General features: G+C 47.0%; 1 protein-coding gene across 2 annotated transcripts in view; it reads right to left on the reverse strand.

Annotated features, from left to right (window-relative positions):
• The window catches only part of ESD (esterase D), a 111,859-nt gene that overhangs the window by 26,415 nt on the left and 62,775 nt on the right, over positions 1 to 22,669 (reverse strand). For both annotated transcript variants that reach the window (XM_077483253.1, XM_077483252.1), the window contains exons 5-8: positions 21,428 to 21,552; positions 19,605 to 19,724; positions 5,142 to 5,240; positions 4,814 to 4,981 (exon numbers count right to left, since the gene is read on the reverse strand). In XM_077483253.1, coding sequence (XP_077339379.1) covers positions 4,814 to 4,981; positions 5,142 to 5,240; positions 19,605 to 19,724; positions 21,428 to 21,552 — 512 coding nt within the window. The remainder of the gene's footprint in view (positions 1 to 4,813; positions 4,982 to 5,141; positions 5,241 to 19,604; positions 19,725 to 21,427; positions 21,553 to 22,669) is intronic.

Raw genomic sequence — 22,669 nt, forward strand, 5'->3', positions numbered from 1 at the left:
GACAGCCAAAGCTGATATTTGCCCTTTAATGGTGCTTAAAGCCAATTTCTGGTCTACTCCTTGCTGTAGAAACAGCAGGATCCTGGATATAGAAAAGGAGCGTGGACGCCATCCTTTCTCCTCACACATGGAGATGTAGGCCTTCCAGGTACGACGATATATCTTCCGGGAAGAAGATTTCCGTGCTCTCAGCATAGTTGGGATCACAGAGTCCGAGAGACCCCGGTTCCTCAACACCTGGCTCTCGATAGCCATGCCATTAAAACCAGTGATGGTAAAGCAGGATGGAGAATCGGACCTTGAGATAGAAGGTCTCGTAACGGCAGTCGTCAAGGGGCGTCTGCCACCAGACACACTAGGTCTGCATACCAGGGACGATAGGGCCAAGCTGGGGCAATCAGTATTACTGGAATCCCCTCGGCCTCCACTCTGCGGAGCAGACGTGGTAACAGTTTCAGCGGAGGAAAGGCATAGATCAGCTGGTACTGAGCCCACGGAGCCACCAGCGCGTCTGACACGTCTGCCCAAGGATCTCTTGTCCTGGACACGAATCTCTGCACCTTCTGATTGAGATGGGAGGCCAGAAGATCCATGTCTGGTGTGCCCCATCGCAGGCACAGTGGCCTGAACACCTCCGGATGCAACGCCCATTCTCTTGGGTCCAGCATCTGGCGACTTAGATAGTCCGCCTGCCAGTTCTCCAATCCCGGGATGTAAATGGCCAACAGGGCCGGTACACGTTGCTCTGCCCACTGAAGGATGTGAGCGACCTCCCGTGCGGCGGCTGAACTTCTTGTTCCTCCTTGGTGATTGACGTATGCCACCGCAGTGGCCTTGTCTGACTGGATCCTGATCGGATGCCCTCAGTCTTATCGACCATGTGGAAAGGCATAGCCTGATCACTCTTAGCTCGAGCAGACTTAGATTCCTTCACCGACCAGAGGCCCTGGGTCGACTGAACTCTCATTACTCCACCCAAACTGGTTAGGCTGGCGTCCGTTGTGATCACTGTCCATTTCAGAGGTAGGAACGACTTCCCGGACCGAAGTGCCGGGGACCTCAGCCACCAGAGCAGGGAATCCCTGACTAACTGGCTCACCTGAATCTGCCAATCCAGGGACAACGGAGATTTGTCCCATTTTGTCAAAATCTACTTCTGCAGGACTCTGGTGTGAAACTGGACATAGGGTACTGCCTCGAAGGAGGCCTCCATGAGTCCCAGGACACGCATACAGAAGTGTAGCGATGACCACCTGTGGTTCATCAACAGTTTTACCGTAGCTCTGAGAGTCTGCAGCTTATCTGGGAGGGAGAAACACTCTTGCTTCCATGGAGTCCAGCAGTAAGCCTAACGCTGAGTCAGGACGATCACTGACTTTTTAGGTTCAACAGCCACCCAAATTCCTACAGGGTCTGCATCGTGATTGCCACATCCTCTAACTCTGAGGCGGAAGATGCTCTCAGGAGGAGATTGTCTAGGTATCACACGATCGCAATCACGCGTTGCCGCAGCAACGCCAAAACTGGAGCCAATACCTTGGTAAAGACTCGGGGAGGGGCTGATGCCAAACCAAAAGGGAGAGCCACAAACTGGTAGTGGGATTCCCCGACTGCAAATCGCAGAAACTTCAGATGCCCAAGGCTTATGGGCATGTGCAGGTACGCATCCTGGATGTCTAAGGACGCCATGGAGTCCCCTTGATGGAGTGCAGCAACTACTGAGCAAACTGATTCCATTCTGAACCTCTGTACTTTCACAAAGTAATTGAGGGCTTTCAGGTCCAAGATTGTAGTCCCCAAAAAGGAAGGGATACATCCAAACAGGTTTGAGTAGAACCCCTGGAAACGTTCCGATTCTGGAACAGGTACTATCACCCTGCGACTCAGCAGGTCCCTTACCCCCCCCCCCCCCCCCCCAATAGGGCCTCCCCGTGAGCCAGGAGTACGGGTATGCTGGAGGGGAAGAATCTGTTTTGTGGCCAAGAGAGGAACTCTATCTTGTAGCCTGAGGAAATCAGATCGCAGACCCAATGGTCGGACAGCTGAGAGGCCCACCGGGCTGCAAACTCCCGAAGGCGACCCCCCACCTGGGTTGCGGGCGGGGGCAAACCTTCATGAGGTAGCAATTTTGCTTGCAGGCTTGAGGTTCCAGGGAACACTTTGGTCCTTCAGAGGTCATCCTGGGGACTGGCTGGGGACGCTTGGTCAAAGCCCCCGGGCGGACGAAAAAGCCGTTTGTGAGCGGAGAATGAGGGCCCTTGCCTACGGTGTGGCTCCTTAGCCTTCCTGGCCTGTGGGAGTCGTGTACTCTTACCACCTGTGGCATTCTTAATAATGTCATCCAATGAGGCTCCAAAGAGCCGGTCACCAAGGAAGGGAAGATCCGTCAGGGCTTTTTTGGATGCCTGGTCAGCAGACCAGCATTTTAGCCAAATCAGGCGCCTCCGCACCACTGCTGACACTGAAGCCCTGGATAACAGAGGAAGGGTATACAGGGCTGCGTCAAAAATGTACTTCAGGCCTTGCACTCGTTGGTCTGCTAGTTCCATGCAGACAGGAGAAGCCTGTTGCTCTCACAATTTGCAGTGCAAAAGTTTTGCCCGCTTGGTTAGTGTCTGAGACACAAGTGCGGATGCCAGTACTGATTGCATGGTTGACCCCACAATCGTAAACAAAGAACGAGCCACTGCCTCGGCCTTCCTATCCATGGGGTCCTTAAAGGCAGCAGTTCCCTCTACCGGGATCATGGTTACTTTGTTTAAACCTGGATACTGGGGGGTCCACGACCGGAGGAGCCAACCACTTTTTGAGAAGGCTCTCCTCAAAGGAGTAACGCACTGCCATGTATTTGGGGACCAAAATGGTCTGTTGCGGTCAACCCCATTCCTTGTAAATGAACTTATCAAAATAAGTCAGATACAGGAAAACCTTAGGTAAACGGGCTGGCTTACGGGACCCAAAAGGGACCGCTACATCAGTAGAGGGATCTGCTGGTTTCTGAATCTTCAGGGTATCACGCACAGCTGTGATAAGTGCTCCAACAAGCGTTCTGTCGTGCACGGACCCGGACGGGGACTCATCCTCACTGTTCAAACAGTCCTGGTCAGCGTCATCCAAAATGACAGAGCAGGGCTCACCAACATCAGCAGGGCCCGAATCTGCATCAGAGCTCTCCGAGGAGGACAGGGGGGGGAGCAGGGGCCGTTTTTACCACCTTTGCGCCCACACACCGCCTCCCTCTTGGACCCGAATTGAGGACCACCAACAAAGCGCACAGAGGCACAGCACAGTCTGCAGGCGAACCGGTTGAAATTGCCTGGATTTCAGGGGAAGAAACACCAGTTTGATGGTCCCACCCTCCTAATTGCTGCTGGCTGAGGGGCTCTTTCCCGAAGGACTCACCACCCTGACTGGTTCTGCGCTATCCAGGTAGTAGTGCCTGTGTCCTGTCAGCTCCCAGATGCATAGGAGACCACAATGCGCTGTACAGAGCTGCTGCAAATGGTGCTGAAACTGATCAAAAATGTGTTCAGGCTTCAAGAAAATGGCCGCTGAGCGTCCAGTATAAAGGACGAACTACAGGGAAATGGTCAGACAGCATGCTGCTCCTAAAAGGTCCCAAAGATGGCCACCGAGCACTGTATACCATGAGGGACAGTGAACAAAACAGGCAGATAAATGGGGGTGAACAGTGCTATAGCGATCAACAGACACAGCCTCCAGACACCACCAGGGGGAGACCTACACACATCCAGGGCACCGCCAGCCAGCGCAGTCCCCCCCAGGTGAAAGCCCCCCCCCCCGGAGAGCCCTGCATATTGCACACACACCGCTCAGCAGCCCATGCAGCATCCCCCACAGGAAAGGGGGGGATAGGGACATGGAGAGAAGAGAGGGAGGTGAGGGACCCCCGAATCGACCTCCCAGGGAAAGCCCAGCTGCTCAGCCCCACCGAGGCAGGGAGAGCTATACTTATCAGTCCCGAAGAGCTGGGAGACATTCCATCACAGACCCACTCTCCGATCAGTACAGGGTGGCTGCTGGCCCGGCACACTGTGACACAGACATCAGGAGCCTGGTCATATGTGTGCCCGGAGCATTTACGATCACCGACCGTCTTTGGAGCTGAGGCTGAAAGCAGAGCTCTGGTCTGCACAGGCTCGCTGGCCAGGCTGGGGACACTACAAGGATAGAGTATGCAGCCTGCTGTTGATAGCAGATCACAGGATCTTTAATCTTGTGCAAAAAGCAAAGCTTCTGCAAAAAAAATCTATGGACCGATGGGCCCGCAGGGTTCCTAGGTCCTTCTCCTTCAGTAGGCAGAAAAAAAACAAGCTGCAAGGCAGGCTGTGGGGTTGTTACCTAAGGGACTACCCTTGGGCGGAACTAGAAAGTTCTAGTTTTTATATTACATGTTAACATGTCATGCTTAGTCCTCTCCTAAATGTGGCATAACAACCCAATGGTCTAAAGAGAGGAGCTGTGTCAGTCGGTGAATATAAGTGAAAATTTGTTTGGATACAGTGTAGCATGACCGTGCAATTGTCTCTCAAAGAGCGACAGCGCTGAAAGCTGAAAATTGGCCTGGCAGGAAGGGGCAACGGTGTCTGGTATTGAAATGGTTAACCACCTCCATACTACCATATGTTTAAAAAAAAAAAAAGCAGCAAAAAAATTGGTCTGGTAATGAATTGGTATATACAAGTTAGTAATCAAGTGGCTATAGATTCCTACAGACTGTATGTGAATTGCTTATCAATGAAACACTTGTGTTTAAAAGAAGATGCTCATAATGCCAATGAGTAATACTTGCCTCTTGCAGTCTAAAGACCACAGGTATTTTTCGTTCAGTGCAAGCAGCAATAAAATTGTCAGGCAATAGCTGTCCCGCAGAGAGGAACTGGTCATCCTTCCCTTGGTCTATTAATATGTCTAGCTGTGACCCCGAGTAAGTCTTCACCAGATGGGTTGCATCATATGCCTTGGGTAAATCAGAAAACACATCATGCTTCATTTTCTAAACACCCGAATAATGAAAAAAATCGGTTACAGCAGCGGAAAAGCGCCAGGCTATAATGATTCTACAACACAGGAAGAATAAGCAGCAAAATAATTTCAGAATGTGCCTGTTTTCCACTTACTTCCCATTTGTTTGTGTCAGAACCCAAATATCCACTGAATGCTTTCTGACCCCATGGGCACTGTACAGGATTGCAAATTGGTGCAAATGCTGAGACAGTCTAAGATAAAAGAAACAGAAAAACATAAGGTAAGCAATTGTCAAAATATATTTCAATGGCAACAGAATTTTTTTACTGCACCTATTTCAACTTTACTTTTAGAAAACCGGTTTGTTAATTGTACATTGTTCAGTATAAATGACATACTTTAAAAAATTATATAGAAAGGCACAAAACAGAAATCATGTTGATCAGAAGTTTCGAGATGTCATATTATTTATCACACAACCATGAGAAAATACACAAACATACACACACACTAATCAGTCTTTAGGCCCATACAGTGATGTCAAAGGTAGTTTCTCTCATTCCTCACTCCTGGGCAGAACTCATGTAATGACGAGTTCCACTCAGTCCTGGAGTAAAGCAAGTCCTGGCAGACACCTAGAGCAGTGGTTCTCAACCCTGTCCTCAAGTACTTCCAACAGGCCATGTTTGCAGGTTTTCCTTTATCTTGCACAGGTGCTTTAAATCGGAGTTGACGGATTGGTATTTTAGACAGTTATTTTATCTAAGAGAAATTCCCAAAACATAGCCGGTTGGGGGTACTTGAGGACAGGGTTGAGAACCACTGACAGAGGATGTGTTCATGACAGTATGGAAATGGGTTCTCTGTGATCCTGGAGTTCCACTTTAAGCATGATCCTCTCTGCATCCAGCGCAACTTTCACAAACTTCAATATTAGAAAGAGGCTCCGCAGCACTGAAGCAAGACATCAACTTGCTTCAAGGAAACTAGCATTGAGGAAATATGGAGACTGCCATTGCTGACCTCCCTTTCTGAACATACTAGGTCCCTGCCTGTCATGCATATCCATTGTGTTCCATATATCCCAGTTCCTAGGTTACTGAATAGTATCCAAATTAAGAATTTTTACTTGAAACAGATTCCCCTGATCTGCATGCTTTTTCTGGGTCAGGATCTCAAACTGAAAGCAGAGAAATGAGCAACAGGACTTTTTAGAAGGTGGTTAGCAATGACAGCTTCCATAGTTCTTGTAGTACAGGTTTCTTTTAATCTCCTGCAGCAAGTTTTATAGACCTCAGATTAAATGTCATAAAATGACTTCTGACTTTAAAACAACTACATTCTATATAGACTTAGCAGTTGAAGACACACTTTTAACTAGGGTTGGGGTTATCCCAGTTACTATGGTGAGTGATAGTATATTTCCAGGTCAAACTTTGTAATGCAACCTGTGGAGATGCAGTAGTACCGAAATCGAGGAGGACAGTGCTGGTACCTCTACAATAGTCTAGGGACAGATGCAGGTGGCCTGGAGGGAGGGTAGTGATATCTCCTGAAGTGCTGTGTGTGTTGTTCGGGACACCTAACATAGTAATGCCTTACTGGCAAAATTTTAAACTACATACTGCATTATATTTAGACAAGATACAGGGTACAAGTCAACAAAATATAAACAAAACCTTTTCTGAAGTGTTTAACCACTTGACCTCCAAAAGATCATGACCAGGCTATTTTTTGCTAAACGGCACTGTGTTACTTTCACTGATAATCATGCGACACTGTACCCAAATATAATTTATGTCCTTTTTCCCCACAAATAGATTTCTTTTGGTTGTATTTTATCACCACTGTGTTTTTTATTTTTTGCACTATAAACAAAAAAAAGGCTGACAATTTTGAAAAAGAAAACAATATTTTTAACTTTCTGCTAAAAAACATATCCAATAAAATAAAAAAATCAAATATCTTGATAAATGTAGGCCAGTGTTCTGCTACATTATAAGAAAAACTATTCAGTGCAAGAAAACAATAAAATATATCTAAATAGATATGCAAGCTGAACACTAAAAGGTAAAAACACAACACCTTCTTAATACATAAAATTCAAAACAGTGCAGTGCAAGATAACCAATCAATATTTAACATCCTCTAAAAGTCCAAAATGAAACCTATCCTGATGAACATGAATAATGCTACTGTGCTGAAAAGGTGCATCCAAATAAAAAGCATGCAAGTGTCAGCGTGAGTCCAGCCCATCCAAAGACATCTGCAACCTCTCACATCATATCTTTGACCCACAGGTCTGCACACACCTTCCCATAAAGGAAATTAAGTAGTCCCTTTACAATCGATTGAAAGGATATTCTCCCACTGTATGTAAGAGAATAAAATAATCTAGTGCTGCCTGTAAACATTTGTTTATTATGCATAAAAAGCAGTAAAAAAGAAAAAAAAAAACTCACAAGTAAGGCACTTGGGCCAAGTGCATGCATCGATTGTTCAGGTTACAAAATTAAACCAATAAGATGGCTGCAGGTTACGTCATTACATAGCTCCACCCCCGTACGTGTTATGTCCGTAGGCAGCTCCCGGTGACAAAGTCCCGCCTACGGACGTAACATATATGGGGGAGGAGCTACGTACTGACGTCACCCACGGCCATCTTATTGGTTTCATTTTGTGACCTGAATGTCCGATGCATGCACTTAGCCTAAGTGCTTTACTTATGCTTTTTATTTGGATGCATCTCTTCACCACAGTGGCATAATTCATGTTCATCAGGATATGTTTCATTTTGGACTTTTAGAGGATGTTATATATTGATTGGTTATCTTGCACTGCACCGTTTTGAATTTTATGTACTCTGCTACATGTTTTTGGTAAAAAAAAGCCCAATAAGCGTATACTGATTGGTTTGCGCAAAAGTTATAATGTCGACAAACTATGGGATATATACTAGAATTTTTATTTATAATTTTTTTTTCCTAGTAAGGGCGGCGATCAGCACTAATAAACTGCCCAACAAGAATTCTCTTTCCTTTGTGGCTGTGTATGGTGAAAAGATGAGCTTGGGCATGTTATTTGGATATACTGTATTTATTGGCGTATAACACGCACCTTCACTTTAAGAGGAAAGTTTCAGGAAAAAACTAAAATTTTAAATAAAGAACTATGAAGCAAAATAAGGGTCAGTGCCCATCAATGCAGCCTAATCAGTGCCCATCAATGCAGCCTCACAAGTGCCATGAATGCAGCCCCACCACTGCCATGAATGCAGACTCACCATTGCCATCAGTGCAGCCTGATCCATGTCCATCTGCAGCCTTGGAGGGGACAGGGAGGGGGGCGGGACGAGTGCCAACAGATTACATACAGGAGAATCTCCTTTTACTCTTCTGCCTCTTTAATACAAAGTCCCACCTCCTATGATGGACAGAACAGCTGTCCAATGGGAGCCCAGGAGACGGGATTTCCTATTACAGAGGCTGCCGCGTAAAGAGGAAATTCTCACTGTATGTACAGCACTCCTCCCGCCCCCTCCCTGTCCCCTCCGAGGCAGCCAGAATATATATCTTTTGTGGCCCCGACGCTCGGGGATTCGTTGGGGGGCCACAAAAGATATATTTGTGTAAATTACCAGGCGGGCTATTCGAAACCGGAACGCAGGCCGCAATTGGATTGTGGGCCAGACTTTGGACATGTCAGATCCAGGGCAATCAAAGGGTTAAATGTGTGCCTAGTCAGTGTTTGTGTGTAGTGGGAGATTCTTTTACTAGGGGAATTGATCAATTTTATTTCCTGCCCTGTCCTGTGTAAATACATTCCGATCCCCGGCACCCAGTGATCGACATCTGCTGTGTTTAATCAGGGCAGGGCAGGGTCGGGCAGGGTCGCTGGTGGCATGCATGTCAGATCATGTGCTAAGTATTTATGTTATATGGGCAGCAAATGGTTAAAAGACAAAAAAACAGTAATACCAGCTCATAGATATTGAGAAGATTTGACCAGTACTGATTTTAACAATATAACTCGTTCCAAAAACATTGCACACAGCATATTAGCCTCAGATATATGGGTAACGTACATATAAGCTTGTATTTATGTATAATATACTAATTAAAAATGGTTTTGATAAAAATTAAAGTAGTAATAAACCCTCAGCATTTTTCAGCTTTAAATATTAAAACACAACAAAATAAACATTCCCCGGTAAACTATTTGTTAAAATTCTTACTCCAGGACTTGCAGTTTACAACTTAAAGGCCGGTTCACATTTGTGAATTTTAGGTCCGTTTTCACAGAGTTTCCAAAGTAGCTGTTCAATGGTTCATCTGCGATTTAGATATGGTTCTGATTTTTAGTAGGAATTTTAGGAGCAGGTGCCACCGCCGGCCTTCATGATAGCTTATTGTTAAAGAGGCAGTAAACCCCAGACTTTTTTTTTCTTTTTTTTTAAATATTATCCAGCAGGTCTTGCATATAAAAAAAGTTACCAAAACAAGGTTTGTAAAATCCTTTTCTCTGTAATTCACTGACCAACACAGATCCTCTCTGTAACTAAATGGTTTGTTAGCCCTGCCATTAGGAGAACTAGGCAAAAATTGTAACACAATACACAGAACTTTAGCCCCGCCCCGGGGGGCAGACCCTGTGCTAACAACCCTCCCTGCTCCCAGGCAGAACTCAGTACGTCAACAAGCAGTATAACGTAGAGAAAAAGGAGGGGTGGGTGCTGTGTCCGTCAGTGAATTACAGAGAAAAGGATTTTACGGTTAGTACAAAAATCCTATTTTCTCTTATATTCAGCTCCTCTCTGTAACTAAATGGGACGTCCAAGCAGTGGCAAACGAGGGGTGGGAAAAAACAGCATTAAAACTTCATCCACTATGGCAAGTGGGAACTAGTGAAACTAAACCCACAAAAAAACAGCAGTGTATGGAAAAACACACCGCCATAACCGGGCATTCTCAACAGGAGAGATCCCCAACACCGCAAACCTTTTTGTGGAAGCAATGAAACAGTGCATTAACAAACAGTACTGCGTTTTTATAGAAAAAAACCAGGAAAAAATCTCAATTGCAACTATACGGCCGCCTGCAAAACTTTGCGGCCAAAACAGGCAGCCGATGCACTGACGTCTACCTTTTAGAACTTGGTAAACGTATGGACAGACGACCAGGTTGCTGCCTTACACACCTGAGCGACAGACTCTTGGTGTCGGAAGGCCCAAGACATTCCGATTGCTCTTGTAGAGTGGGCCGTGACTGGAAAGGGGGGCACCTGCCCCTTCAACACGTAGGCTTGGACTGCAATCTGTCTGATCCACCTGGAAATGGTGGCCGACGAGACCGCCATACCCTTCTTTGGACCAGCCACCGAAACAAACAGTGAGTCTGACTTCCGAAAGGGAGCCGTGGCAGACAAGTACACCTTCAGAGCCCTAACCACATCGATAGCGTGAAGGGCCAGCTCTTTGGGGTGCTTCGGCTTAGTACACAACGATGGTAATACAATGTCCTCATTGATATGAAAAGCCGAAATCACCTTCGGTAGAAAGGACAGTTGCGGACGCAACACCACCTTATCCCTGTGGATGACCAGATAAGGCGACTTGCATGACAAGGTCGCCAATTCCAAAACCCTCCTGGCCGATGTGATGGCCACTAGAAAGACCACCTTCTGTGAAAGGGTCAACAGGGGAATCTCCCTGTTATTCTCAAACGGTGACTTCTGAAGCACCAACAACACCAGGTTCAAATCCCATGGGGATAACGGTGGACGCACCGGAGGGACTACATGTCAAACACCCTGAACAAAGGTACTCACTAATGAGTGAGACGCCAGGGGTCTCTGAAAAAAAGACAGCCATGGCTGAAATTTGCCCCTTAATGGTGCTCAACGCCAATTTCTGGTCTACTCCTTGCTGAAGAAACAGCAAGATCCTGGATATAGAAAAGGAGCGCGGCTGTCACCCTTTCTCCTCACACATTAAGTTGTAGGCAATCCAGGTACAATGGTATATCTTCCGTGTAGATGATTTCCGTGCCCTCAGCATAACTGGAATCACCGAGTCCGACAGACCCCGGTTCCTCAGCACCTGGCTCTCAACAGCCATGCCATTAAAGCCAGCGATGGTAAAGCAGGGCGAAAGATTGGACCTTGAGATAGGAGGTCCTCTCGCAGTGGCAGTCGCCAGGGAGCGTCTGCCACCAGACACACCAGGTCTGCGTACCAGGGCCGCTGAGGCCAATCTGGGGCAACAAGGATTAGTGGGATCCCCTCGGCTTCCACTCTGCGAAGCAGACGTGGCAACAGTTTTAGTGGAGGAAAGGCGTAGATCAGCTGCTACTGATCCCACGGAGCCACCAGCTCGTCTGCCCACGGATCTCTTGTCCTGGACACGAATCTCGGCACCTTCCGATTGAGACGGGAGGCCAATAGATCCACATCTGGTGTGCCCCATTTCAGGCACAGAAGCCTGAATATCTCTGGATGCAACGCCCATTCTCCTGGGTCCAGCATCTGACGACTCAGATAGTCCGCCTGACAATTTTCCACCCCCTGGATGTAAATGGCTGACAGAGCCGGAACGTGTCGCTCTGCCAACCGAAGTATGTGAGCGACCTCCCGAGCAGCGGCTGAGCTTCTTGTTCCCCCTTGGTGACTTATGTACACCACACCGGTGGTGTTGTCTGACTGCATCCTGGGTCGGACATCCTTGAAGACACGTCGACCACGTGTGGAGGCACAGCCTGATTGCTCTCAATTCGAGCAGATTGATCGGCAACCTGGATTCGTCCATCGACCAGAGGCCCTGAGCCGACTGAATCCCCATCACTCCACCCCAGCCTGAGAGACTGGCGTCCGTAGTGATCACCGTCCATTTCAGAGGAAGGAATGATTTTCCGGACTGAATCACCGGGGACCTCAACCACCAGATCAGAGAGTCCCTGACTGGCTGGCTCACCTGAACCTGTCAATCCAGGGACAACGGAGATTTGTCCCATTTTGTCAAAATCTCATTCTGCAGGACTCTGGTGTGGAACTAGGCATAAGGTACTGCCTCGAAGGAGGCTGCCATGAGCCCCAGTACTCGCATGCAAAAGCGGAGCGATGACCACTTGCGGTTCATCAGTAGTTTGACCACAGCTCTGAGAGTCTGCAACTTGTCTGAAGGAGAAAGACTCTCGCTTCCCTGGAGTCCAAAAGCAAACTTAGGTACTCCAGATGCTGGGTCGGTACAATCCCCGACGTCTTTAGGTTCAACAGCCACCCAAATTCTCGCAGAGTCTGCATGGTGATCGCCACATCCTCCTCTAATTCTGAGGCGGAAGATGCTCTCAGGAGGAGATCATCTAGGTAACCCACAATCACGGTCCCACGTTGTCGCAGCAACGCCAATACTGGAGCCAGTACTTTGGTATTTCGGGGGCTGATGCCAGGCCAAAGGGAAGAGCCACAAGCTGGTAAAGGGCTTCCCTGACTGCCAAACGCAGACATTTTTGATGCCGAAGGCATATGGGTATGTGCAGGTACGCATCCTGGATGTCCAAAGACGTCAGGGAGTCCCCTTGATGGAGTGCAGTGACTACTGAGCAAACTGATTCCATTCTGAACCTCTGCACTTTTACAAAGTGATTGAGGGCTTTTAAGTCCAAGATTGGACGTACCCATTCCTTTTTGGGAACCACAAACAAATTTTTTTTTACTGCCCCTAGGAGGGCCTCCCGGCGAACCGGGGACGCAGGTATACTGGAGAGGAAGAATCTGTTTGGCAGCCAAGAGAGAAACTATCTTGTAGCCTGTGTAAATCAGGTCGCAGACCCATTGGTTGGATAACCGGGAGGTCCACCGGGCTGCAAACTCCCGAAGGCAAACCTTCATGCAGTAGTACTTTTGTTCGCAGGCTGGTTTGGCTTGCGGTTCCAGGGACGCTTTTGACCATCCGTGGACGTCCTGTCGGGCTGGGAACGTTTTGTCGAAGCACCGGGCAGACAAAAAGCTGATTGTGAGTGGAAAAAGAGGGCCCTTGCCTGCGGCGTGGCTCCTTGGCCTTCCTGGCCTGTGGGAGTAGTGTACTCTTACCACCCATGGCATTTTTATTAATGTCATCCAACAAAGCTCCAAAGAGTCGGTCGCCAAGGAAGGGAAGATCCGTCAGGCTTTTTTGGATGCCTGGTCAGCAGACCAGCATTTAAGCCAAATCAGGTGCCTCAGCACCACAGCTGACACTGAAGCCCTGGATAACAGAGGGAGAGTATCCAGGGCCGTGTCACAAACGTACTTAAGGCCTTGCATTAGTTGGTCTGCTAGTTCCACGCAGACAGGGGAGGCGTTTTGCTCTCCCAATTTGCGGTGCAAACGTTTTGCCCACTCAGTCAGTGTCTGTGACACCAGTGCGGATGCCAGTACTGGTCGCACGGTTGACCCCACAACCGTAAACAAGGAACGAGCCACTGCCTCGGCCTTCCTGTCCGTGGGATCCTTGAATGCAGGAGTCCCCTCTACCGGGATCGTGGTTACTTTATTTAACCTGGATACTGGGGGGTCCACGACCCGGAGGAGCCGACCATTTTTGAGAAGGCTTTCCTCAAGGGGTAACGCACCGCCATGTTTTTGGGGACCGTAAAGGTCCTTTGTGGCCGACCCCATTCCCTGTAGATGAACTTGTCAAAATAAGCCAAATACGGGAACACCTTAGATGAACGTGCTTGCGGGACCCAAAAGGGACCGATACATCAGCAGAGGGATCCGCTGGCTCCTGTATCTTCAGGGTATCACTCACAGCTGTGATAAGTGCTCCAACAAGCGCTTTGTCGTGCCCGGACGGGGAATCATCCTCACTGTACAAATGGTCCTGGTCAGCCTCGTCTGATAGGTCAGAGCAGGGGTCACCAGCCGCAGCAGGGCCCGAGTCTGCATCAGAGCTCTCCCAAGAGGACGGGGGGGGGAGGGGTAGGGGCCTTTTAAGCACACCTTTCCTTCCACGCACCGCCTCTATTTTAGCAACAAAAGAGTTAAGGACCACCGTCAGGGTGTCCATGGGCACAGCGCTATCCGCAGGTGACCCGGTTGCAATATGCAATAGCCTGGATGTCGGGGGAAGAAACACCAGTTTCTGAAGCCATGCTGACCCTACCCTGTCTGCCACCTGCAAGGGGACTTAGGACAGTGAAGGTCCCACCCTCCTGCTGACACCGCGTGGGGGGGGGGGTGGAGGGGTACCTAGCGCCAGACTCACCACCCTGGGACGTTCTGTGAATGTGAAGAAACTGTGTCGGCAGCAGCTATATAGAATAGCTATATAGAATAGCGGTGAAATAATCTGCAGAGCTTGCACCAGTGTTCAGGGAAGAGCCATCCAGCGTCCTGCATACACAGGAAACAGCATGTGAGAGCCATGTAAAGCTGTCACAGGAGAACTGCGGTGAAAAGAGCGCTCTGGCTTCAAAAAAATGGCCGCCAATGCAACTAATAGGAAAATCCTATAGAAAATGGCTGCTGAGGCTCACAAGGGGAACCTGCTTTGCCCACAGTCAAAATGGCCGTCGGACAGCACCATGAGGTGACAGGAAAAAAAAAAATCACAGAACGGTGCTGCCTGCATTCAGCCAGAACTCCTCCACAGACACCTTTTGGGACCCCCCAGACCGGGACCAGGACCAACGCTAGCCGCACAGAGCCCCCTACAGGTGAGAGACCCAGCTAACCCCACACACACACAGCGGAGGGAGGAAGGGAGTGGAAATAGGGAAGGGGGAGAGAAGATAAGGAGGTGAGGTGGCCCCCGAATCGACCTCCCAGGGAATGCCCAGCTGCTCACCCCACAAAAGCAGGGAGAGCCATAATCACCAGTCCTGAAGAGCTGGAAGACATTCCATCACAGATCTATTCCTGCGCAGTTACAGGGTAGCTGTTGGCCCGGTAAACTGTGATCCAGACATCAGTAACCTGGTTATATGTATACCCCGGAGCATTGAAGCTCACCGAACCACCCCTGGAGCTGAAGTATGTCGTGGCCTGCCGAGCCTTAGCTGCGGTCTGCACACGCTCGATGGCAAGACTGGGGAGACTACAAGGATATCTTAACCAGCCTGTCACCCAGCCGGCAGTTGATAGAAGATCCCAGGATCTTTCATCTTGCGCAAAAAAAACATCAAACCTGCATCAAAAAAATGGACCAAATGGCCCGCAGGGTTCCTAGGTCATTCTCCTTTACTAGGCAAAATAAAACTGCCTGGGAGCAGGGAGGGTTGTTAGCAAAGGGTCTGCCCCCCAGGGCGGGACTAAAGTTCTGTGTATTGTGTTACAATTTTTGCCTAGTTCTCCTAATGGCAGGCTAACAAACCATTTAGTTACAGAGAGGAGCTGTGTCGGTCGGTGAATATAAGAGAAATACTGTTTTTGGCTTTTATCAAATTTCTCTTCTTCCGGGAATCAGCCACAGCATTTTTACTATCGATTGCTGGCTCTTGTGTGGACGTCATCTTCACCCTTCCTTTTCTTCCCTGTCTAAGGCTGGATTCACACCTATGCATTTTTAGTGCTTTTTGCATTTTGCAGATTTGTACTACAGAACGTGTTCCATAGGAAACAATGTTAAATGGACTGTAGTGCAAATCTGCAAAATGCAAAAAGGACTAAAACTGCACAGGTGTGAATCCAGCCTAAATTTTGCACATGCTTGATCGCGCATAAACCAAGGCTCTATCCAGGAATGTGAGGAGGGCACAGTATCGCGAGGCTTCCTTTCTGTGCTGTTCTCAGTGAAAGGAAATAACCGGGCATGCTGTGGATAGTGAAACGGCACACATAGCGTGCCGTTAAAGAAGCTACAGACTGGGCATGCACCAGTGACATCATTACAGATTGCAGGACGGATTGTGAAGAAACTTAACAGTAAGTGAAATTTCACAGGCAGGGATCAGCTGCCTTTTTTATGTAGATTATAATGAGCTAAAGTGAAAATGGAGAGTTTACAACCACTTTAACTAGTTGCTGACCGCCGGCCGTCAAATGACGGCCAGACGGCGCACCTATTGTGGCGGGAGGCCGTCATATGACGGCATCCCGTTTAAACAGGGAATGCGCGTGATCGTGCGCGCGCATCCCTGTTTCTTCGGTGGCGGCGTGTCACGGAGACACCGCTCGCCACCGAAGGGGGTGAACAGCCATTCGTTATGGCTGTTTACCACGTGATCGGCCGTGATGAAGTCACGGCCGATCACAGATGGTCACACCCCGAACGTGCACGGCGCATGCGCGCGATCGCGCTGCGCGTGCACGTCGGTGGCGGCGTGTTCCCCGGGAACACTGCTCGTCACCGACGCTGGTAAACAGCCATTGGCCGGCTGTTTACCCACGTGATCGGCTGTGATCCTTTCACAGCCGATCACAAAAATGTAAACAAACTGCGGTAACGGGATGTTACCGGGTTCTCCTCCTCACACACCGATCGTGTGTGAGGAGGAGATTGCGGTAACATCTCGTTACCGCATACAGTGTACACCAATCATACTGATTGCCGCCCCCCCCCCCAATAAAGAGGACCTGTCACCACCCCTCATAGTACCTGTCAATCACAGTCCATCAGAGTACCTGTCACAGTCCATCAGAGTATTTGAGTACCTGTCACAGCACATCAGAGTACCTGTCAGCCCATCAGAGTACCCAAGTACCTGTCACAGTTCATCTGAGTACCCGAGTACCTGTCCCAGTCCATCAGAGTACCCGAGTACCTGTCACAGCCCATCAGAGTACCTGTCAGCCCATCAGAGTACCCGAGTACCTGTCACAGCCCATCAGAGTACCCGAGTACCTGTCACAGCCCATCAGAGTACCCGAGTACCTGTCACAGCCCATCAGAGTACCCGAGTACCTGTCACAGCCCATCAGAGTACCCGAGTACCTGTCACAGCCCATCAGAGTACCCGAGTACCTGTCACAGCCCATCAGAGTACCCGAGTACCTGTCACAGCCCATCAGAGTACCCGAGTACCTGTCACAGCCCATCAGAGTACCCGAGTACCTGTCACAGCCCATCAGAGTACCCGAGTACCTGTCACAGCCCATCAGAGTACCCGAGTACCTGTCACGGCCCATCAGAGTACCCGAGTACCTGTCACGGCACATCAGAGTACCCGAGTACCTGTCACGGCACATCAGAGTACCTGTCACAGCACATCAGAGTACCCGAGTACCTGTCACAGCACATCAGAGTACCCGAGTACCTGTCACAGCACATCAGAGTACCCGAGTACCTGTCACGGCACATCAGGGTACCAGAGTACCTGTCACGGCCCATCAGGGTACCCGAGTACCTGTCACGGCCCATCAGGGTACCCGAGTACCTGTCACGGCCCATCAGGGTACCCGAGTACCTGTCACAGTCCATTAGAGTACCGAGTACCTGTCACAGTCCATCAGGGTACCCGAGTACCTGTCACAGTCCATTAGAGTACCGAGTACCTGTCACAGTCCATTAGAGTACCGAGTACCTGTCACAGTCCATCAGGGTACCCGAGTACCTGTCACAGCCCATCAGGGTACCCGAGTACCTGTTCCAGTCCATCTGTGTACCAGAGTACCTGTCACAGTCCATCTGAGTACCCGAGTACCTGTCACAGTCCATATGAGTACCTGTCACCACCCTTCAGAGTACCCAAATACCAGTCACCAAACCATCAGAGTACCTGTCACCAGGCCATCAGAGTACCCGAGTACCTGTCACCAGGCCATCAGAGTACCCGAGTACCTGTCACCAGGCCATCAGAGTACCCGAGTACCTGTCACCAGGCCATCAGAGTACCCGAGTACCTGTCACCAGGGCATCAGAGTACCCGAGTACCTGTCACCAGGGCATCAGAGTACCCGAGTACCTGTCACCAGGGCATCAGAGTACCCGAGTACCTGTCACCAGGCCATCAGAGTACCCGAGTACCTGCCACCAGGCCATCAGAGTACCCGAGTACCTGCCACCAGGCCATCAGAGTACCCGAGTACCTGCCACCAGGCCATCAGAGTACCCGAGTACCTGCCACCAGACCATCAGAGTACCCGAGTACCTGTCACCAGACCATCAGAGTGCCCGAGTACCTGTCACCAGGCCATCAGAGTACCAGAGTACCTGTCACCAGGCCATCAGAGTACCCGAGTACCTATCTCCAGCCCATGTCTCATAGAATATACGTTGGGGTGTTTGCTTTCCAAAATGGGGTCATTTTGTGGGTAATTTCACTGTCCTGGTGGTCCAGGACCTTCAAAAGTGTGATGGGTAGGAATGAAATGAGATGTGTCATTTATGCTCCTAGAACGCCTGAACGTACTACTTCAATATTCGGCCTCTCTATGTGGCCAGGCTGTGTAAAAGTCCTACACATGTGGTATCGCCATACTCGGGAGGAGTAGCAGAATGTATTTTGGGGTGTAATTTTTGCTATATACATGCTGTGTGTTAGAAATATCTTATAAATTGACAATTTTGTGTAAAAAAAAAATGCGTTTTAATTTTTTTCCACATATTCCAAAAACTTCTGGAAAAAAATGAACCGTTCAAAAGACTCATTATGCCTCACAGATTATACGTTGGGGTGTTTGCTTTCCAAAATGGGGTAATTTTATGGGAAATTCCATTGTCCTGGTACTCCAGGGCCTTAAAAAGTGTAATAGGTGGTTGAGAAATGAGATGCGTAATTTTTGCTCGTAGAACGTCTGAAGGTACTACATCAATGTTAGTGCTCTGTATGTGGCCAGGTTGTGTAAAAGTCCTACACATGTGGTATCGCCGTACTCGGGAAGAGTAGCAGAATGTATTTTGGGGTGTAATTTGTTGTATGCATATGCTGTGTGTGAGAAATAACCTGATAATATGACAATTTAGTAAAAAAAAAAAAAAAAAAAAAAAAATCTTCATTTTGCAAAGAATTGTGGGAAAAAATGACAACTTAAAAAAACTCACCATGCTACTTACTTAATACCTTGGGATGTCTACTTTGTAAAAAGGGGTCATTTGGGGGGTATTTGTACTTTCCTGACTTGTTAGTGTCTCAAGAAATGAGGTACACCTGATGTACTGAAGGCCTGATCAGAAGTGATCAATTTTCAGTGATTGGCACCATAGTTTGTAGACTCTATAACTTTCACAAAGACCAAATAATATATACTAATGTGGGTTATTTTTACCAAAGATATGTAGCAGTATAAATTTTGGACAAAATTTATGAAGAAAAATTACTAATTAGCAAAAATTTATGACAGAAACGAAGAAAAAGGCATTTTTTTCACAAAATTTACGTTTTATTTTATTTATAGCACAAAAAATAAAAAACCCACTAGTGATTAAATACCACTAAAAGAAAGCTCTATTTGTGTGGAAAAAAGGACGCAAGTTTCATATGGATACAGTGTAGGATGACTGAGTAATTGTCATTCAAACTGTGAGAGCGCTGAAAGCTGAAAATTGGTCTGGTCAGGAAGGGGGTGTAACTGCACTGTATTGAGGTGGTTAAGGAGACAAAAAGACAAAAAAGACAAAAAAAAACGCCCGCAGTCTTCTGGGACCTGTCACGCGGAAGGGGGAGAGGAGAATGCAAACGGTCTAAAAAAAACACAATTACCTTGTATTTCCCAGGGTTCTTCAGTGCGCAGATTAAGGCACCATGGCCCCCCATAGAATGTCCAAATACAGAAATCCTGTCTGGGTCTGTTGGAAAATTTCCATTTATGAGTTGTGGCAGCTGAAAAATGGAAACAAATATCCCATTACTAAACCAAACTTTTAATGTATAATGCCCTGTACACACGGTCGGACCTTCCGACGGAAAATGTGCGATCGGATCGTGAAATTCTGATCATGTGGGGGATCCATCTGACTTTTTCCATCCGACACACAAAGTTTGAGAGCAGGATCTAAAATTTTCCAACAAAAAAATCCGATCGTTTAAATTCCGATCATGTGTAGACAATTCTGACGGACAAAGTGCCACGCATGCTCAGAATAAATCACGAGACTAAATCTATTGGCTACTGGCCTGTTTATAGTCCCGTCGTGCGTGTTTTACATCACTGCATTCAGAACGATCGGATTTTCTGACAACTTTGTGCAACCGTGTGTATGCTAGACAAGTTTGGGCCAAAATCCATCGGGAAAAAAATCAGACGGATTTTGTTGTCAGAAAGTCCGACTGTGTGTACAGGGCACAAGAATGCATTTGTGATATCGGTCTGTCAAAAAACATTTGATAATATTGACCTACAATGAATTACCATACATGCGGCCTGAGATAGCGACTAAAAAAGCGACAGTGGTGCTGCTCTCTATTTGAGTATCAACCTTAGCAGATGGGTTCAGTATAACACATGAGGAAATAAAATAAAAAAGTAAAGCATATTTTTAGTTATTTAGCAGTCATTAGAACACCCCTAGTCACTGAATTAACAGAAGAATGACATTTAAAGAGGAAGTAAACCCTAATGGGTTTACTTCCTCTTTGATTCCCTGCAAAGGTAAAGCATAATGGACTACTATGCATCGTATAGTAGTCCATTATGTGTCACTTACCTTCAGTGAGCGAGTGAGTGACTTGTATAGCGCTACCTATGCGAACTGAATCGCCTCAGGGCACTTTCTTGCCACCATGTCCATCTGTGGCTTTTTGCGTGGTCCTTTACCCTGTAAGGTCCTGACACGCTTACAAACACATACAACATTGACATACACATACACATATTAAGGCCAATTTTTTTTTTTTAGACAAGGTCTAATTAACCTACCAGCATGTCTTTGGAGTGTGGGAGGAAACGGGAGTACCCGGAGGAAACCCACGCAGGCACAGGGAGAACATGCAAACTCCAGGCAGATGGTGTCGTGGTCAGGATTTGAACCAGCGACCCTATTGCTGCTAGGCGAAAGTGCTAACCACTACACCACTGTGCTGCCCTAAGCCAGCGAAGTCACCGCTGTCCCCTTGTGTACAGAGCCTCCATCTTCTTGGTGGGTCTCGCTGCTCCGGCGCTGTCATTTGACGAAGCCGCGATGACGTCACTCCTGCGCATGCGCACGGGAGCCGCCACTCGCGGCATAGCGCCGTTGACGGCGGCGCGCTCAGTGCGCCGTTGACAGCGTTGCCTGTGTTTTGTCAAATATCTCCTAAACCGTATAGGTTGAGGAGATATTTCTTGGACCTACAGGTAAGCCTTAATCTAGGCTTACCTGTAGGTCAAAGTGGTTTGTAAGGATTTAAAACCACTTTAATGTGGCATACCACGGTGACAAGATGTACTAAACATACTTTCTGTTTACATTTAGCCTCCAATAGAAAAATTTGCCTTCCATGGCTACCTTAGTTTATGAAATACAGTATACAAAGGCGTACTATTTCATAAAAAAATAAGCTACAAATCTAAGACGGAAGCTGGGAGATATGAAAAAGCTAGTTACCTCTTCCACTACATATGAATACATTCTATAGTTAGTTTTCCATGGCTCCTCAGTGGCATTAACATAGAATCCAGCACCAGTACCAAAATCCCAACTTTCTTCTTCTCCATCAATATTACAGCCACCTGAAATATAGAAAAAGACATCAGTTGAGCTGTGTAGTATCTAATATAATCAGCCATGTTATTAATCAAGGTCTATGGAAAGAACCATGTCATTAAGAAGCAAGAAAAAAAATATAAAGGCAAGTAATCTTAATTGGCATGTGATATGCATGATTCATATTTTAGTGTAAAATACCACAAATCACTATAAATCATGAAGTGCCGCAGTGACAATACTTTTATCAATAAAGTGACTCCATGCAACGTAATGCAACGTGTAAAATCTTATCACAATATATATTATAGATGTAAAAAAAAAGTCCTTAAAGTGCTCCAATTCAATGCAAAAAAGTGTTCCAGTGCACTAAAGTGCTAAATGCAAAATTCTATGCCAAACAACTCATGTGAAGACATGCGTTGATAAAATAAAATGTTAAGTCCATTCCAAAAAAACATAATCAGATCCAAATAATGGTGATAGCAAGCGTATTCTTGTGTCCACTCAGGTGCTTCCCCCTTCAGTGTATGTGCTCTTTTGACCAAGCTTGCAGTTAAGCTTGGTCAAAACACGCATATGAACCACCACAGGGTTCAGTATTCTGGGCTGATTGATGGCACGTTATCCACAATATTATATATATATATATATATATATATATATATATATATATATATATATATATATTTATATTTATTTATTATATTCTTAATATCTAAAATTTCAATTGGCTTTATTATACTTTATTTAGAATATGAATTCTCCATAATTTTGCGTATGGTAACTTTGAATCAATTAATCTCCATATTATGACATGCTGAAACGATTCAGAACTAATTAAGGATATTCGTCTCACAATCGTAAGTTTGTCTTAACAATATATATATATATATATATATATATATATATATATATACATATATAAAAGACACTTTTTTACAATATATGACAAAGGAAACTAGATAGTGTGATATTGTTTTTAAATCATTTTATTACTAAAACACTAGCCCCTTTAATACAGTACTCACATTTCATGGGTGCTTCAGTGTACCACTCTTTAGAAGCCAAAATTGCTGTGATCGCTGAAATGGTGTGTCCCTTCCATGTTGAGACCGATCAGCTGTCTCCTGCACTGTCCTG

Source organism: Lithobates pipiens, unplaced genomic scaffold (genome assembly GCF_037356315.1).
Source record: "Lithobates pipiens isolate NorthernLeopardFrog02 unplaced genomic scaffold, aLitPip1_a1.2 Scaffold_16, whole genome shotgun sequence".
Classification (NCBI taxonomy): domain Eukaryota; kingdom Metazoa; phylum Chordata; class Amphibia; order Anura; family Ranidae; genus Lithobates; species Lithobates pipiens.